General features: G+C 36.5%; 1 protein-coding gene across 1 annotated transcript in view; it reads left to right on the forward strand.

The window, feature by feature from the left end:
- The window catches only part of TOPAZ1 (testis and ovary specific PAZ domain containing 1), a 114,910-nt gene that overhangs the window by 15,132 nt on the left and 78,912 nt on the right, over window positions 1-20,866 (forward strand). Inside the window, 2 exon segments of the mRNA XM_032860914.1 lie at window positions 567-628; window positions 1,330-1,501. Coding sequence (XP_032716805.1) covers window positions 567-628; window positions 1,330-1,501 — 234 coding nt within the window.

The raw sequence follows: 20,866 nt of genomic DNA on the forward strand, positions 1-20,866 counted from the left end.
TACATAATGTTGCCATAGTTCACATAGTTAAGTGGCAGAACAATATTGGAAGCCAGGTTGGTTAAACTCTGATCTCCATACCCTTGACCTTTAGACCACATGTTGTCTTCAGAGACTACCAAAAAAGAAAAAAGAGTCAAACTGCTCTCAAACTATATTCCTTGTACATTGTCAGTTATATATATATATATATATAGATATATATATATCTATATATATCTATATATATATACACATATTTCAGAATAGCAGTTAAGCATCGGCTTATATTGGTATAATACTTTAAAATTGTTTTGAATGCTTGAATATGTCATCAGGTTCTCTCTGAGTAACAGTTTGAATGGCAGCACTCTCTGACAGTTGTAGCATATGTGTGTGTTTAAAGACCCAAATGAGGAATCTACTTGGGTATGCTGGGTTCTGAGCTCCAGTGTAATACTCTGTCCTTGGAGGACTTGAGCTGATATTCATCAGCTACTAAAGCTGGTAGTATATAATGTTTTGAGAAGTAGATAATTCTGTGTAGAATCCATTATAATGTTCAAGCTCTGTTTACTTTATAATAGAAAACTTCCTATACTGGATCCTGGATTGATGAAGTCAGAGATCTGTGCTTCCTTATCAGCAGGTAAAATTTGACATTTTCAAAATATACAGTTTTGAAGTATCTTTTTATATCTCTATTCGGGCCTAGTCAAAGTTAATTCATTACATAGGAAGCTCTTCATTTTAGAGTCTTAACTATATGTTTTATGGTTTGGCAGTTTTCCTCAGTTTTAGTTGCTTGGTTGGCAGATAAGATTTTGAGAAATTTTCCATTTGATTAGTTAGTAAGTAACTTTGTTAGGCATTATCTACAAAAGATAGATCATTGATCTTAGAAATTTTTGTGGCCTTATTTTGAAATGGAAATATATGTTTAGCTTTATCACATTTTAAATCTGAATTCTTACTAGAATTTTTTATAATTAATAGCTAGTCATAAGTTTAAATACCTGGATCCTTACTTCATAGGCAATATTTTGAAAGTTAATTGTATTTTAATTTTCAAGTTTTAAAAATATATTGAATGTAGCTGGACATAGGAAACATCCTTACATTTTTCTTGATATATGTCAGTTTTGTTTTACTGCCAATTCTTTTTATATCATATAATGGAGTTATTTTGAAAGAGAGGGAGGAATAATTGTATTGTTTGCTGAAACTAAAACGTTTGTCACATTGGATTTTAAAAGAGTCTCAATTCTAACTCATTTTCAGAACAATCTTTCAGTGAGTTAGTTATTTTGCTGCATAAAGTTTCTACAGTTGAATATTATTTCTTTTCAGCAAATGAAATTAAACATGATTCCAAAGGTGGAAACATTTCCTTAGAGGAAGTTACTAATGAGACCTGTGAAAGTGAAAAGCTGGGAGACTTCATTGAACACGTAAAAAGTTCAGACTTGGATGAAAAGGTACTAGGGAATTTATGTTTTGTTTTTTCCTGGTCTAAATCATGGTAATGCAGAAATTCATCTTAACAGTGCTGTCAGTAGTTCAGACTTGGATGAAAAGGTGTTGTGGAGAATCTTATTTTCTTTTCTTTTTTCTTTAAATTCAATTAGCCTGAATATAGTACATTATTAGTTTCAGATGTGTTCAGTAATTCATCAGTTGTGTATAACACCCAGTGCTCATCACATCATGTGCCCTCTTTTTTTTTTAAAGGTTCATTTTTTTTTTTTTAAGATTTTATTTATTTATTTGACAGAGAGAGATCACAAGTAGGCAGAGAGGCAGGCAGAGAGAGAGGAAGGGAAGCAGGCTCCCCGCCGAGCAGAGAGCCCGATGTGGGGCTCGATCCCAGGACTCTGGGATCATGACCTGAGCCAAAGGCAGAGGCTTTAACCCACTGATCCACCCAGGTGCCCCTCATGTGCCCTCTTTAATGCCCATCACCAGTGACCCCATTCCACCACCCTTCCTCCCCTCCAGCAACCCTCAATTTCTTTCCTATAGTTAAGAGTCTCATGGTTTTTTTCCTCTCTGATGACTTCCCATTCTGTTTTCCCTCCTTTCCTCTGTGGTCCTCTGTACTGTTTCTTATATTCCACCTATGAGTAAAACCATATGATAATTGTCTTTCTCTGATTGACTTATTTCACTTAGCATGATACCCTCCAATTCCATCTACATTGGACCAAATGATAAGTATTCATCCTTTCTGATGGCTCAGTAGTAGTCTACTGTATATATGAACTACATTTTTATCCATTCATCTGTCGATGGACATCTAGGCTCTTTTCCACAGATTGGCTATTGTAGGCATTGCTGCTATACCCTTTGGATCACTACATTTGTATCTTCGAAGTAAATACCTGTTCTGAAAATGAGTTAGAATTGAGACTCTTTTAAAATCCAATGTGACAAACGTTTTAGTTTCAGCAAACATTGTTGGGTCATAGGGTAGCTCTATTTTTAACTTCTTGAGGAACCGCCATGCTGTTTCCCAGAGTGGCTATAGCAGCTTGCGTTCCCTTTCACCACATCCTCACCACAGCTGTTTCCTGAGTTGTTAATTTTAGCCATTCCTGATTGGTGTGAGATGGTATCTCATTGTGGTTTTGATTTGTATTTTGCTGATGCCAAGTGATGTGGAGCATTTGTTCGTGTATCTCTTAGCCATATGTCTGTCTTCTTTGGAGGAATGTTTGTTCATGATTTCTGCCCATTTCTTGATTGGATTGTTTTTTTGGGTGTTGAGTTTGTTAAGTTCTTTAGAGACCTTGGGTACTAGCCCTTTATCTGATACGTCATTTGTAAATATCTTCTCCCATTTTGTAGGTTGCCTTTTAGGTTTGTTTCCTTTGCTGTGCAGCAGCTTTTTATCTTGATGAAGTCCCAAAAGTTTGTTTGCTTTTGTTTCCCTTGCCTTTGGAGACGTGACCAGACAGGTGTTGCTGCAGACGAGGTCAAAGAAGCTGCTGCCTATGTTCTCCTCTAGGATTTTGATGGATTTTTGTCTCATATTGAGGTCTTTCATCCATTCTGAGTTTATCTTTGGGTATGTTGTAAGAGAATGGTCCAGTTTCATTCTGCATGTGGCTGTCCATTTTCCCAGCACCATTTATTGAAGAGATTGTCTTTTTTTCCATTGGATATTCTTTCCTGCTTTGTGGAAGATTAGTTGAACATAGGGTCCATTTCTGGGGTCTCTCTTCTGTTCCACTGATCTATGTGTCTGTTTTTGTGCTAGTACCATACTGTCTTGACAATTACAGCTTTGTAATGGAGCTTGAAGTCAGGAATTGTGATGCCACTAGTTTTGGTTTTCTTTTTCAGCATTCCCCTAGCTATTCAGGGTCTTTTCTGGTTCCATACAAATTTTAGGATTATTTGGTCCAGCTCTGTGAAAAATGTTAATGGTATTCTGATAGGGTTTGTATTACTGCATATGACCTATGTATAGATTGCTCTGGGTAGCTAGACATTTTAATGAAACTGTTCTTCCAATCTGTGAGCATGGAATGTTTTTCCATTTGTTTGGTCTTCCTCAATTTCTTTCATAAGCGTTCTGTAGTTTCCTGAGTACAGGTCCTTTACCTCTTTCACTGGTTTTATTCCTAGGTATCTGTGGTTTTTGGTGCTATTGTAAATGGATTCTATTCCTTAATTTCTCTTCCTTCAGTCTCATTGTTAGTGTATAGAAATGCAACTAATTTCTGTGCCTTGATTTTGTATCCTGCCATGTTGCTGAATTGCTGTCTGAATTCTGTCACTTTTGGGGTAGATAGTCTTTTGGGTTTTCCACATAAAATAATCATGTCATTTGCGAAGAGTGAGAGTTTGACTTCTTTGCCAACTTGAATGCCTTTTATTTCTTTTTGTTGTCTGATTGCTGAGGCTAGGACTTATAGTACTATGTTGAACAGAGTGGTTAGAGTGAGCATCCAGTTGTGTTCTTGATCTTAGGGGAGATGCTCTCAGTTTTTCCCCATTGAGAATGATATTTGCTGTGGGCTTTTCATAAATAGTTTTTATGATATTGAAGTAAGTTCCCTCTATCTGCACACTGTGGAGAGTTTTAATCAAGAAAGGATGCTGTATTTTGTCAAATGCTTTTTCTGCATCATTTGAGAGGGTCATATGGTTCTTGTCCTTTTTATTAATGTGGCATACCACATCGATTGATTTGTGAGTGTTGAACCATCCTTGCTGCCCAGGAATAAGTATACTTGATCATGGTGAATAATCCTTTTAATGTCCTGTTGGATCGTATTGGCCAGTATCTTGGTCAGGATTTTGGCACCCATATTCATCAGGGATATTGATCTGTAATTCTCTTTGGTGGGGGCTTTGGCTGGTTTGGGGGTCAAGGTAGTGCTGTCTCCATAGAACGAGTTTGGAAGGTTTCCTTCCATTTCTGTATTTTGAAGCTGTGGAGATTCTTTCACATTTTCTTATTTCTTGTTCTGAATAGTTGTAATACAGATCATAACAGTATGGCCAGGTGATAAGTATAACTTTTTGAGTAAAAGAATTGCATCATTCTGCCCGTAGGATATATTGTTTGATGCTTTGTATAAGCACACTATTAACAGGTTTCCTTTGTCTGGGAAAGTGGGATGTTTAATTATGTATTTAGCCTTTTCTTTTTTAGTATGCTTAAGTTGATCTCAAACCTACATAAATATAACTTGTTACATATTTTCCTGCCTCATTAAACACAGAGTACTGAATATCATTTGATCTTGAAATTGAAGAATATCATAGTATCCGAGGGCTATGAATGCATGCAGCAGTTATTTAACCACAGATATAGAAGGCATAGGAGTTGGAGCTAAACCTGACTTGATGGTGGAACATACCACTAGCATATGATACAGGGAAAAATTCAGATACCAAATTTATTCTTGTTTTCTGCTAGAAAATGTGTGTGATTGTTTTAACCTTTTGCATAATTTAATTTACTCCTAGGCAACTATTTCATATTTTCTTTTTTCTCATTATTCCTTCTTATTCATCCTCACAGCTGACAATCTATTTTTCTACTTCACCAAAAAAATTGAAGTAACTGGAAAGGAACTTCCTACTTCCCTGCCAGTATATTAGCCATCCTAACCTGCATCTGCTCCCCAAATTCCAGCTTCTCCTCAGTTACAGTAGATGATCTAGCCAAGGTTATTCCTTCCACCTGTGTGCCAAAGTCCATCTCTTTCCTCTCTTAAAATACTACTCCAGTAATAATTCTTTTATTATTGGCTTATTTTCATCAATATATAAACATGTGGTTCTCCCATCTTCAAACAAAACAAAACCAAACAAAACAAAATGGTTTCATAGTCCCATTTATCTTTTCAGCTGTCATCCTGTTTCTCAAATGCTTATCTTTATCCACCATCTCTAGTTTCTGTCCTCTGGTTCTCTTGAACTCATTCCAAAGATACTTCCCTTCACTGCAACCAAAACTATCCTTAAACTCTCCAGTGACCTCCTTGTTGCTGGGTCTAATGGACATTATCTTAGTCTCAATGTTACTTAACCTATCATCATTATTTGTCACAGTCGATCACACTTTCTTTGAAACCCTGACTTTCAGGATAAACATACATGCCTGGTTTATTTTCTCCCTTTCTGTCTGCAACTTCCCAGTGATTTTGCGGATCTTTCTTGATATCCCTGACCTCTACGTATTGTAGTGGCCCAGAGCCTAGACCACGATGTGTTCTTTCTTATCTAGATTAGCTCATTAGGTGGTCCCATCCAGCCTCATTGCATTAAATGCCATCATTGTGATAAGACGCTCAAATTTAAAACTGCAGCCTGCACTACTTCTCTGAACAGACCTTATCTAGATTAGCTCATTAGGTGGTCCCATCCAGCCTCATTGCATTAAATGCCATCATTGTGATAAGACGCTCAAATTTATAACTGCAGCCTGAACTACTTCTCTGAACAGATCTTTATGTCTAGTTGCCTACTGGACTTGTCCATTTAGATGTCCAGTTAGGCATCTCAAGCTTAACATGTTCAGTCTGAATTCCTGAAACATCTATATACAGCCTACCAGATACTCATTTCAGATGTAACTGCACATAAAGACTGAAAGCAAAGAGATGGAAAAAGATGTTCCATGCAAATGGAAACAAAAAGCTAGTGTAGCTATACATATATCAAACAAAACAGACTTTAAAACAGAATAATTAAAGACAAAGAGAGGCAATACATAATGATAATCAATCCAGCAAGAAAATATAACATGTGTAAATGTATATGCACCTAAAATAGGAGCACTGGAATATGTAAAATCTTGTTGTAAAATCATCAGGATTGGAAATCAGTAAGGAAACCTATTAAGTGACATATTTAAGACCAGATGAACTTAATACATATATATGGAACATTCCATCTAAAAGCATCAGAATATACATTCTTCTCAAGTGCACACAGAACATTCTTTAGGATAGGTAATGTGTTAGGCCACAAAGCAAGTCTCAATAAAAGCATGAAAATTTAAATCATATCAAGCATCCCTTCCTAACACAATTGTATGAAACTAGAATTAAATTCTAAGAACAAAATCAGAAAAATGACAAATAATCTGAAGATTTAACAACATGCTATTAACAATTGAAGGGTCATAGGAGAAATCAAGAGAGAACTCCAGACAGTAACTGGACACAATGAAAACAGAAATAGGGCATACAAAAATCTATGGGATGCAGCAAAAGCAGTTCTTTTTTTTTTTTTAAAGATTTTTTTTATTTGACAGAGAGAGACACAGCAAGCACAGCAACACAAACAGGGGGAATGGGAGAGGGAGAAGCAGGCTCCCCACTGAGCAGGGAGCCCGACTCAGGGCTCAATCCCAGGACTCTGGGATCATGACCTGAGCCGAAGGCAGACGCTTAATGACTGAGCCACCCAGGAACCCCAGCAAAAGCAGTTCTAGAGGAAATTTCATTGCATACAGATCTACCTCCAGAAACAAGAGAGATGTCCAACAATTTATCTATATACCTAACAGAACTAGAGAAAGAATAAACAAAGCCAAAAGTTAATAGAAAGAAGGAAATAGTAAAGATCAGAATGCAAATAAATGAAATAGAGAATAAAAAGACAATAGAAAAGACCAATGAAACCTAAGAGCTCTTTCTTTGAAAAGAGAAAATTCACAAACTTCTGGCTGGACTAACCAAAAAAAAAAAAGGCTTAAATATATAAAATTAGAAATGAAAGAGGAGGAGGAGTTATAACTGATACCACAGAAGTACTGTGAACAATTAATTGTAGGACAACAAATTGGGCAACTGTGAAGAAATAGATACATTCCTAGAAACTTAAAATCTTCCAAGAGTGAATTATGAAGAAATAGAAATTCTGATTGCAACAATTCCCAGTAAGGAGATTGACTCAGCAGTCAAAAACCTCCCAACAAATAAAAGCAGGACCAGACAGCTTCACTGGTGAACTCTGCTATACAGTCAAAGAAAATTTAATACCTACTTTTCTCAGATTTTTCCCAAAAATTGAAGAGGAGGGAACATTTCCAAACTCATTTTACAAGGTCAGCATTATCCTGATACCAAAATCAGACATAGATACCATAGGAAAAGAAAATTTTACAGGCTAAAATCCCTAATGATAACAGATGTAGAAACCTTCAACAAAACATTAGCAAAATGAATTCAATAATACATTTAAAGAATCTTACACCATGATCTAGTGGGATATATTCCACAAATGCAAGGATGATTCTACATCCACATACCAATCAGTGTGATATGCCACATTAACAAAATGAGAGATAAGAACATATGATCATCTCAATAGGTGCAGAAAAGCATTTGACAAAATTCAACATCCATTTATAGTAAGAATTCTCAACAAAGTGAGTATATAGAGAGAAAGTACCTCCACATAATCAAGACCATCTATGACCGACCCACAGTTAATGTCATATGTAACAGTGAAAGGTCAGAAGCTTTCCTCTGAGATCAGGAACAAGATAAGGAATCCTACTGTTCCCTTTTTTCAACATAGTATTGGAAGTCCTAATAAGGACAGTTAGACAAGAAAAAGAAATAAAAGATACCAAAATTGGAAAAGAAGACATAAAACTGTCACTATTTTCCAATGTCATGATATTATTTATAGAAAACCTTCTAGACACCACCAAAAAAACTGTTAGAACTAATGAATTGGATTCAGTAAAGTTTCAGGATATAAAATTAATATACAAAAATCTATTGTGTTTTTATATAGTAATAAGGAGCTATCAGAAAGAAAAACTTAAAAAATCCTATTTATAATCACATCAAAGAGAGTAAAATGCCTATGAATAAATTTAATGAAAGAGGTGAAAGACCTGTAGATTGAAAACTGTAATACACTGATGAAAGAATTTGAAGACCATAGACAAGTGGAAATATATTCCATGCTCACGGATTGGAAGAATTAATATCATTAAAATGACCATACTACCCAAAGCAATGTACATATTCAGTACAATCTCTATCAAAATTCCAATGACATTTTTCATGGAACTAGAGCAAATAATTATAAAATTTATATGGAACCACAAAAGACCTTGAATAATGAAAGCAGTTGGTTATTCAAAGGACAAGGCCTGAGGTATCACACTCCTGATTTCAAACTATACTACAAAACTATAGTAATCAAAACAGTATGGTATTGGCATGAAAACAGACATATGGATCAATGGAACAGACTAGAGAGCTCAGAAGTAAACACATACATATATGGTCAATTAATTTATGATAAAGAAGGCAAGAACATAACAATGGGGAAAGGACAGTATCTTCAATAAATGATGTTGGAAAAACTGGACAGCTACATGTAAAAGAATGAAAATAGATCAATATTTTATACCATATACAAAAATTACCTCAAAGTGGATTAATGACTTGAATGTAAGACCTGAAACCATAAAGCCTAGAAGAAAACATAGGCAGTAATCTCCTTGACATAAATCATAGCAGAGTTTTTTTGCATCTGATTCCAAAGGCAAGGGAAACAAAGCAAAACTAAGCAAATGGGACTACATGAAACAAAAAACCTTCTACACAGAGGAGGACACTATCAACAAAATGCAAAGGCAACTTAATGGGAGAAGACATTTTTATGCCCTATATCTCCTAAGGGGTTAATATCCAAAATTCATGAAGAACTCCTACAACTCAACAAAGAAAACCATAATCTAATTAAAAAATGGGCAGAGGACCTAAATTGTGTTTTCCCAAAGAAGAGGTACAGTTGGCCAACAGATACATGAAAAGATGCTCAAAGTCACTCATCATCAGGGAAATGTAAATCAAAACCACAGTGAGATACCACCTTACACCTCTCTGAATGACTGTTATCCAAAGGACAAGAAATAACAAATGTTAAGGATGTGGAGAAAAAGGAACTTTTGTGTACTGTTGGTAGGTATGTAAACTGGTATAACTACTATGGAAAAAAAGTGGCAGTTCCTCAAAATACTAAAAATAGAACTACCAAACAGTCTAGCAATTCTACTACTGGGTATCCAAAGAAATAAAAAAATATTAATTCAAAAAGAAATGCATGCATGTGTTCACTGCAGTATTATTTATCAGTATTACACTAAGTTAAGCTAGAGGAAAACAAATACTGCATGATCTTTTTAAGTGGAATCAAAACCCAGACTCAAAGATATAAAGAACAGATTGGTGGTTGCCAGAGAGAAGGGGGGTTGTGATGGGGAAAAATGGGTGAAGGGGATCAAAAAACACAAACTTCCAGTTATAAAATAAATATATGGCATAAAGAATATAGTTAACAATACTATATTCACTTTGTGACAGATGGTAATTAAACCTCTTGTGATCATTTTGTAATGTATACAAATATCAAAGCACTATGATGTATACCTGAAACTAAGGTAATACTTCTATGTCAGTTATATCTCAATAAAAAAATTAAATAATCTGTAAAAATTTTGTAAAAACTGAACTCCTGTTATATATCCCCTCTTCTACCAAAGACCAGTTTTTCCAATAATCTCTTTTTCTGTTAATGGCAGCTCCATCCTTTTATAATTACTCAGACTCAAAACCTTGGATTTCCTTACTTTTTCTCTCAGTCCATATGCAGTCTGTAAGGAAAGCCAGCAGGTTTTACCTCAGATAATGTCTAGAAACTGTCCACTTTTCATCATCCCCCACCAACACCACATAGCCCCAAGCTAATGTAATCTCTTAACTGAATTACTACAGTCACCTTTTAACAGATGTGCTTCTAATTTTGCCCTCTTGTAGTTTATTCTCAATATAGCATAAGTTAGATCATGTCATTCTTCTGCTTCCAATTCTCCATTGGTTTCTAATGACATTTGGATTCAAAGCCAGATCCCTTAATATCACCTGCAGTGCCCATATCTTTTCCTTATACCCCTTGTTTTCTCTCTGATCTCTTGTACTTCTGCTGTATTCATTTCACTCTGACCATACTAGCCTCCTTGCTGTTCTTGGAACATACCAGGCTTTCTCCCACTTCAGGGCCTTTACCCATGCCATTTTATCTGCGTGTAATGTTTCCTAAACATTAGGAGTATAGCTGGTTCTTTTACTTCCTTCACATCTTTATTCAGATTTCGTGTTCTCAGAGATAACTTACTTGGCCATCCAAAGTAAAACTTCAGTGTTCTTCTTTCTCCCAGCATTTCATATTCCCTTTTCTTATATTCATTTTGACTTAACATTGTATATATTCTCCTCCTGCTAGAGTGAAACTCCATGAAAGCAAGGATTTTTGTCCATTTTGCTTACTACTTCATCTCTAGCACCTAGAGCAGTAACTGATACAGGGTAATATTACAAATAATTGTTGAATGCATACGGAATGTGAACTCCAATTGAAAATAGTCTTTAAGTGCTAGAAGTATCCTGTAACATAAATAATCTCACCAAGTACTTGTTTAATGGTTTGATGATAACAGCCAGTATGTACTAAGCCTTTATTATATGCCAGCCAGCCACTGTTAAACAACTACCAGTGGTTATCACATTTTATTCACATAATATAATGAGGTGCTATTCAGGAGTTCCCAGGACCACCCTCAGATTTAGTGATTTTCTAGAATTACAGAGAGGTCAGCAAAGCTGTTAAACTCAAAATTGCACTTTATTACAGTGAGGGATGCATGTTAAAATCCACAAAGAGTCACATAGGGCAGAGTCCACAAGAAACCAGGCACAAGTTTCCAGTTGTCTTTTCTAGTAGAGCCATATGGATGCTGCTTGCTTCTCCCAGCAGTGATGCGTGACAACACAGAGTATTGCTAGCTAAGGGAACTTACTTGAGTCCTGGTTAGGGTTTGTATTGGGGTCAGTCATGTTGGTATGGCTGGCTGGCTGCCTGCATGGCTGACCTTAGTCAGTCTCTCCAGACTCTCCAAAGGTCAAGCTGAAGTCATATAACCCAAGATCCCCACCATAAATCACATTGTTAGTTTAGGCTATCTGGAGTGGCCCAAGGCCCCTACCATGAATTACATTGTTAGTATAGACTGTCTGGTCCCAGACCCGCAGTTAAACAAAGACACATTCATCAGGCAGCATATTCCGAGGGCTTAAATGTTACCTCTGAGGAGTAGGTCAAAGACCAAACCTTCAGTATACATAATGTAGACAACTCTGGCTTGCTGAGATAGTTCTTTACTGGACATGGGGCATGTAATGTTACTTTCTTTTATAGATAAAGAGATTTTAGAGGCAGTGCCTTCTCCATGGTCCCACAGCAGAGTTCCTTGGCTTTATAGCAAGAGTCAGCAAAGTTTTCTTTTATTGGGCTAAATAGTAAATACCTGTAAGATTTTGTGGGTCATTTAGATGCATGTAGCAACTATTCATATATATAAACAAGTAGTGGTTGCTATGTTCAAGTGAATCTTTCCTTACAAAAACAGGCAGCCTGCAGCTGTAGCTTGCCAACCCTTGCTCTGAAGTATTAAAAACAAAAACAAAAACAAACACAGTTTGTACTCTATTCTACTTAAAGCTGAGGAAAAGACTTAATCCATTCACTCCTGCAAGGATAGATTTTAGGAGATGTTTGCCAGAATTCACTGAATTTTTAGCACTGTAAATACTTAAAAAATGTAGACAAATTTTGGCATAACTTTAAAAAATCTACAAAATTGTTTAGTTGCTTCGTAGTACAGTAAGATTTCTTGGTTTTGTTTTTTATTTTATTTATTTATTTATATTAATTATTTTTATTAACATATAATGTATTATTTGCCCCAGGGGTACAGGTCTGTGAATCTTCAGGCTTACATACTTCACAGCACTCACCATATCACATACCCTCCCCAATGTCCATAACCCAACCACCCTGTCCACACCCTGCCTCTCCCCAGCAACCCTCAGTTTGTTTTGTGAGATTAAGAGTCTCTTATGGTTTGTCTCCCTCCCAATCCCATCCTGTTTAATTTTTTTCCTTCTCTACCCCTCCAAACCCTCTGCTCTGCCTCTCAACTTCCTCATATCAGGGTGATCATATGATAATTGTCTTTCTCTGATTGATTTATTTGCTCAGCATAATACCCTCTAATTCCATCCACGTCATTGCAAATGGCAAGATTTCATTTCTTTTGGTGGCTGCATAGTATTCCATTGTGTATATATATACCACATCTTCTTTATTCATTCATCTGTTGATGAACATCTAGGTTCTTTCCATAGTTTGGCTATTGTGGACATTGCTGCTCTAAACATTCGGGTGCACGTGCCCCTTCGGATCACTACATTTGTATCTTTAGGGCAAATACCCAGTAGTGCAATCTCTGGGTCATTGGGTAGTTCTATTTTCAACTTTTTGAGGAACCTCCATGCTGTTATCCAGAGTGGCTGCACCAGCTTGCATTCCCACCAACAGTGTAGGAGGGTTCCCCTTTCTCCGCATCCTCTCCAACATCTGTTGTTTCCTGACTTGTTAATTTTAGGCATTCTGACTGACATGAGGTGGTATCTCACTGGTTTTGATTTGTATTTCCCTGATGCCGAGTGATGTTGAGCACTTTTTCATGTGTCTGTTGGCCATCTGGATGTCTTTGCAGAAATGTCTGTTCGTGTCCCCTGCCCATTTCTTGATTGGATTATTTGTTCTTTGGGTGTTGAGTTTGATAAATTCTTTATAGATGATGGATACTAGCCTTTTATCTGATAAGTCATTTGCAAGTATCTTCTCCCATTCTGTCAGTTGTCTTTTGGTTTCCTTTGCTGTGCAAAAGCTTTTTTTTTTTTTCTTTTTTTTTGTGCAAAAGCTTTTGATCTCGATGAAGTCCCAATAGTTCATTTGTTGCCCTTACTTCCCTTGCCTTTGGCAATGTTTCTGTTCTTGTGTGTGGTGATCTATTTTCGTGTGTGGTGTAAGGAAATGGTCCAGTTTCATTTTTCTGCATGTGTCTGTCCAATTTACCCAACACCATTTATTGAAGAGATTGTCTTTTTCCCATCGGACATTCTTTCCTGCTTTGTCAAAGATTAGTGGACCATAGAGTTGAGGGTCTATTTCTGGGCTCTCTATTCTGTTCCATTGATCTATGTGTTTGTTTTTGTGCCAGTACCATACTGTCTTGATGATTACAGCTTTGTAATAGAGCTTGAAGTCTGACATTGTGATTCTACCAACCTTGGCTTTCTTTTTCATCATTCCTCTGGCTGTTCGGGGTCTTTTCTGGTTCCATATAAATTTTAAGATTATTTGTTCCATTTCTTTGAAAAACTGATGGTATTTTTCTTGGTTTTGTTTAAGATAAGGGGATGATACATTTTTCTAATACCATGGTAAGCCTTAATGTACCAACTCTTTAGAAAATCCATGACCAGACAATAATATTTGTCTTTAAGATATCTGGCCGCCAAGTTTGGGAATTAAACTTTATCCATCTCTCTCACCTTACATTTTAAGAGTTTGAGGGGATAAATAGGTTAACTTTAGGACATATATATGACCTACCACTTTTCTACATTCATGTACAGTGAATTTTTAGAAATGTTCCTTATTGATATTTTATATATATATTAATTTATATAATAATTATGTGATATATATATATATATATATATATATATATATTCTGTTTTTTCCAGAAACCTTGTTTTTATTTTGTCTTGTATATCGGTTATACTCAGAATCCATATGTAACAATTGTTAGGTTTACCATGGTTGTAGTATTTGGTTAATGAATCTAGTTTTGAACCCTAGGTAGTTTAAATGCTAGTGTACTTTTTTTTTAAAGGTTTTTATTTTGAAATAACTGTAGATCACAGGAAATTCAAAAGTAGTATAATGAGGACCCAGGTAATCTTCAGCTAGTTTTTCCCAATGATTATATCTTTAAGTAAAATATCAGAAACAGGAATCAGATATTAAATGTGAGTGCATATGCTTTTATTAAGTAGGCAGATTTTTGTAGCCACCACTCCAAACAAGATAAAGAATTACTCCATCACTACAAAGATCTTCCTTATGTTATTCTTTGGTTACATCTTTCCCCCTACTTCTTAAATTCCTAACCTTAGCAAACATTAATCTGTTTTCCATCTCTGTAATTTTGGTATTTTGAAATAGATACAGATTTGCTGGAGGTTGGCTAGAAGATTATTAATTTTGTTATAAAAGAACCAGCTTTATTTTTATTGACTGATTGTTTTTCTCTGCTTTCTATTTCACTGACTTCTGCTGATCATTTTTTCTCCTTTTTTCTGCTTACTTTGGATTTAATTTTCCCTTCTTTTTGTAGTTTCTTTGGCTTAAAATCTAATTGATCTGATATAAGGATTGCCACTCCTGCTTTCTTCTGATGTCCATTAGCATGGTAAATTGTTTTCCACCCCCTCACTTTAAATCAGGAGGTGTCTTCGGGTTTAAAATGAGTTTCTTGTAGGCAACATATAGATGGGTTTTGTTTTTTTATCCATTCTGATACCCTGTGTCTTTTGACTGGGGCATTTAGCCCATTAACATTCAGGGTAACTATTGAGAAATAGGAATTTAGTGCCATTGTATTGTCTGTAAGGTGATTGTTATTGTATATTGTCTCTGTTCCTTTCTGATCTACTACTTTTAGGGTCTCTCTTTGCTTAGAGGACCCCTTTCAATATTTCCTTTAGAGCTGGTTTGGTGTTTGCAAATTCTTTCAGTTTTTGTCCTGGAAGCTTTTAATCTCTCCTTCTATTTTCAATGATAGCCTAGCTGGATATAGTATTCTTGGCTGCATGTTTTTCTCGTTTAGTGCTCTGAATATATCATGCCAGCTCTTTCTGGCCTGCCAGGTCTCTGTGGATAAGTCTGCTGCCAATCTAATATTTTTACCATTGTATGTTACAGACTTCTTTTCCCAGGCTGCTTTCAGGATTTTCTCTTTGTCACTAAGACTTGTAAATTTTACTATTAGGTGATGGGGTGTGGACCTATTCTTATTGATTTTGAGGGGGGTTCTCTGAACCTCCTGGATTTTGATGCTTGTTCCCTTTGCCATATTGGGGAAATTCTCTCCAATATACCGTCTGCTCCCCTCTCTCTTTCTTCTTCTTCTGGAATCCCAATTATTCTAATGTTGTTTCGTCTTATGGTGTCACTTATCTCTCGAATTCTCCCCTCGTGGTCCAGTAGCTGTTTGTCCCTCTTTTGCTCAGCTTCTTTATTCTCTGTCATTTGGTCTTCTATATCGCTAATTCTTTCTTCTGCCTCATTTATCCTAGCAGTGAGAGCCTCCATTTTTTATTGCACCTCATTAATAGCTTTTTTGATTTCAACTTGGTTAGATTTTAGTTCTTTTATTTCTCCAGAGAGGGCTTTTATATCTCCTGAGAGGGTTTCTCTAATATCTTCCATGCCTTTTTCGAGCCCGGCTAGAACCTTGAGAATCGTCATTCTGAACTCTAGATCTGACATATTACCAATGTCTGTATTGATTAGTTCCCTAGCCTTTGGTACTGCCTCTTGTTCTTTTTTTTGTGGTGAATTTTTCCGCCTTGTCATTTTGTCCAGATAAGAGTATATAAAGGAGCAAGTAAAATACTAAAAGGGTGGCAACAACCCCAGGAAAATATGCTTTAGCCAAATCAGAAGAGATCCCAAATCGTGTTGGGGGAGAAAGGGATAAAAAGAGGTTCAGAAAGAAAAAAAAAAAAAAGAAACAATTAAAAGAAAACCAATAAAGAAAAAATATAAAAAGGAAAAAAAATATATATATTAGATAAACTAGTTAAAAAACGTTAAAAAAGAAAAGGGTAAAAGTTAAAAAAATTTAGCGGAAGAAGAGAAAAAAAAATTGAAAAAAAAATTAAATTAACTGCAAGGCTAAGGAATCATGGGGAGAAAGCCATGAGTTCTGTGCTTTGCTTTCTCCTCCTCTGGAATTCCGCTGCTCTCCTTGGTATTGAAACTGCACTCCTTGGTAGGTGAACTTGATCCTGGCTGGGTTTCTTGTTGATCTTCTGGGGGAGGGGCCTGTTGTAGTGATTCTCAAGTGTCTTTGCCCCAGGCGGAGTTGCACCACCCTTACCTGGGGCCGGGCTGAGTAATCCGCTCAGGTTTGCTTTTGGGAGCTTTTGTTTCCTGAGCGCTTTCTGTAGAGTTCTGGAGGACAGGAATGAAGATGGTGGCCTCCCCGTTTCCAGCTCGGAGGAGCCGAGAGCCCGGGGCCCCACTCCTCAGTATGCCCTCAGAGAACAGTGCCCAATTACTCCTGTCACCCTGGCCTCCGGCCGCGCTCCGAGCTGACCGAGGCTGCAACCGATTCAAGGTAACCCTGAGCTAAGAAATCACTCCTCGGCTCTGTCTCTGTAGCCGGCTTCCCCGTTCTAATACCTGTAAGCTCTGTGACACTCAGACACCCTTGATCCTTCTGTGACCCTGCGGGACCTGAGGCCACGCTGACCCCGCGTGGGCTTCACCCCGGTTAAGCCTCTGGAGCGATGTCCCTCAGCGAAACAGACTTTTAAAAGTCCTGATTTTGTGCTCCGTTGCTCTGCCACTTGCCGGGAGCCGGCCCCTCCGCCTGCGGTCTATCTTCCTGTCGCTTTGGATTCACTTCTCCGTCAGTCCTACCTTTCAGAAAGTGGTTGATTTTCTGTTTCTAGAATTGCTGTTCTTCTTCTCTTCGATCTCCCGTTGGATTTGTAGGTGTTTACAATCTTTAGATAAGCTATCTAGCTGATCTCCCGCAACCTGAAGTAGTCTCAGCCTGCTACTTCTCCGCCATCTTCCTCCTCCCCTCTTTTTGTAGTTTCTTAAGGTTGCAGCTAAGGCCATTGATTTAAAACTTACTTTCTGAGACAATTTAGTGCTATAAATTTATCCATTAATACTGCTTTAGCAAATCCCACATTGTTTTAACTTTGAATCGGTTATAGATTCACATACATTGATAAGAAATAACAGAGAGCGATCTCATGTATTCTCTACCCAGTTTCCCCCAATGGTAACATTGCAAAACTGTAGTACAATATCACAACCAGTATATTGACATTAGTACAGACAGAGATACAGAACATTTCCATCACAGCAGGGATCCCTTTTGTCGCCCTTATAGCCATACCTACTTTGTTCCTGGCTACCCCTAAATAATCCTTAACTCTTGATAACCACTAATCTGTTCTCCATTTCTGTAATTTTGTCATTTCAAGAATGTTACATAAATGGAATCATTCAGAGTGTAACCTCTTCAGATTTTTTTTTTTTACCCAGTTTAATAATCTGGATATTCATCAAGCTTGTTGCATATATCAGTAGTTCATTCATTTTTATTGCTTAGCAGTACTCCATGGGATGGGTTACCACAGTTTACTTGAAAACTCTTCACTCACTGAAGGACACCTGCATTGTTTACAGTTTTTGGCTATTACAAATAAACTTCTATAAACATTTGTGTACCGGTGAACCTAATTTTTAACTTCTCTGGGATAGATGCCCATGTCTGCAGTTGTGGGCTTTATGGTAATTGCATGCTAAGTTTTAAACTTGGTTAACTCAGCCTCCAGATTACTCTTTTGCGGTAGCAGTTTAAATCTTTGTTCAGTTTAGATTTAGCTGGGCTGTTTAAGAGTCTACCTTAGAAAAATATAGTTTAGTGGTCAGCAAGAAATTTGGATGGAGTTTATAAGATTTCAGGGTTTCCTTTCTTAGGCTCTCTCCTTTCGTGGATTCCTAGCCTTACTTCCCAGTTTCTGACTTTGTCCTAAACTTAGCCTTCTTGTTCATTGTTTGAATAAGGCAAATTTTTGGCCTTCTCAAGTAGTTCCAACTAGGACCTGCCTTCAAGAATAAAGCTATGAAAGCAGCAGAATTAGTCAGAGCTATTCCTTCTTTCCAAGTGTAGACTTCTCTCCAGATTCTGCCAGCTATTCATATATTTCTAGTGTTTTCAGGCAGAGATTTTAAAAAATTTAATCTAGGATTTGTAGTTTTTACCTGCAGGAGGATTAGCCCAGGAAGACATACTCTACCATTCCTCAAAGTGGACCTATTGTATATTATTTAAAATTTTATACAAATTGGAGCATTTTATACAAATGGTAACATATCATTCTTTTTCTTGCTTTTTAAACTTAATATATAGTGGAGAGTTTCTTTTGAATGTATATAATTATGCCTTCTTTTTATAATTATATAATTATCTGCTGCATGGATATATTCTATTCAACAAGTTCCACTGTTGGTGGACACTTGGTTTGTTCCCATTTTTTGCAATAAATATTGCTGCGTTATGTATCCTTGAACATAAGGCATTTTGTATATATGCAGGCATTTTTGGATTAATTCTTAGAAGTAAAATTGTCAGATTGGCCTACATAAAGATGGCTGTGATTTATACTTTCAACAACATTGGGTAAGAATGCCAGTTTTCTCCCCCACACACTAACCAACTCAGTATTAAAATTTTTGTCCCATCTGTCTATTTTTACAAATGACTTTTAGTTTTAATTTGCTTTTCTCTTATGAGACTAAGCATCTTTTAGTATGTTGAAAGGCCATTTATGTTTTTTTATGTTTTTTTGCCCATTTATCTTCTGAGATTTTTATTTTTATTTTTTTTTTACTTGTAGGAACTTTTCATCTATTAAACATATTCTTACATCACACATTGTCAGGGAAATAGAAATAAAAACTATAATGAGACACAATCTCATACCTATCAGAATGGCTAAAATTAACAACACAAGACCAACAGATGTTGGCAAGGTTGCAGAGAAAAGGCAACACTCTTACATTGTTGGTGGGAATGCAGGCTGGTGCAATCACTTGGAAGACAGTATGGATGTTCCTCAAAAATTTAAAAATAGAACTTCCCTTGATTTAGCCATTGTACTACTAGGTATTTACCCAAAGGATACAAAAGTACTGGTTCAAAGGGATATGTTTACCCCAATGCTTATATTTATAGCAACATTATCAACAATAGTCAAATTGTAGGAAGAGCCCAAATGTCCATCAACTGATGAATGGATAAAAAAGATATATGCTGTGTGTGTGTGTGTGTGTGTGTGTGTGTGTGTGTGTGTGTAATGGAATATTACTCAGCCATAAAAATGAATGATTTCTTGCTGTTTGCAGTGAAATGAATGGAGCTAGAGAATATTATGTTAAGTGAAATAAGTCAGAGAAGGACAAATACCATATGATTTCACTCATGTAAAATTTAAGAAACAAAACAGATGAACATGGAGAAAAGAGAGGTAAACCATAAAAGAGACTCTTAACTATAGAGAACAAATAGGGTTGATGGAGGAGAGATGGTCAGAGGCATGAGTTAAATGGGCGATGGGTATTAAGGAGAGCACTTTTGTTGAGCTCTTGGTGTTTAAGTGATGAATCACAAAATTCTACACCCGAAATTAATATTACACTGTATGTTAACTAACTGGAATTTTTAAAATTAAAAAAAAATTATTTATTTATTTGACAGGGAGAAAGAGAGAGAGCACTAGCAGGGGGAGTGGCAGAGTGAGAGGGAGATGCAGACTCCCCGCTGAGCAGGGAGTCCGATGTTGGGTTGGATCCTAAGTCCCTGGCATCATGACCTTAGCTGAAGGCAGATGCTTAACCAACTGAGCCACCCAGGTGCCCCAACGAACTGGAATTTAAATGAAAACTTGAAAGTACAAAGTACACAAACAAAAAATATATTCTTTGTCATATGTTCCCACATTTTTTCCTAATTTTTGTCTGTGTTCTGACTTGATTTAGGAGACTTTACCTTGAAGGAGGTTTTTATTTTTAGTCAAGTCTGCTAGTTTTCTATTATGGTATTTGAATCATATATAGAGAAGCCCTTCCGCATTTCAGGATTTAAAATTTTGTCCTGTATTTTCTCCTGGTGTTTTTTTGTTTTTTTTCCTGTTTTTTATTATGTTCGAATTTTTATCTTTCTGAATCTTAAATTTATTTTGGGAGAAAGAATGTAGAGACAAGGTATGCTTTAAAAATTTTTTTCCATTCCATTTTATTTCTTTTCAGTGTTCCAGAATTCATTGTTTATGCACCACACCCAGTGCTCCATGCAATACATGCCCTCCATAATACCCACCACCAGGCTCACCCATTCATGAAAAACCCACAGCGAATATCATTCTCAATGGGGAAAAGCTGACACCTTCCCTTTGAGATCAGGAACGCGACACTCTCTCCACTCTTGTTCAACATAGTACTAGAAGTCCTAGCAATCGGAACACAAAGCAATCGGAAAACAAAAATAAACAAAAGTTATTCAAATTGGCAATGAAGAAGTCAAACTCTCTCTCTTCACAGATGACATGATACTTTATATGGAAAACCCGAAAGACTCCAGCCCCAAACTACGAGAACTCATTCAGCAATTCAGTAATGTGGC

Source organism: Lontra canadensis, unplaced genomic scaffold, assembly GCF_010015895.1.
Source record: "Lontra canadensis isolate GAN:19392208 unplaced genomic scaffold, GSC_riverotter_1.0 scaffold20, whole genome shotgun sequence".
Lineage (NCBI taxonomy): Eukaryota > Metazoa > Chordata > Mammalia > Carnivora > Mustelidae > Lontra > Lontra canadensis.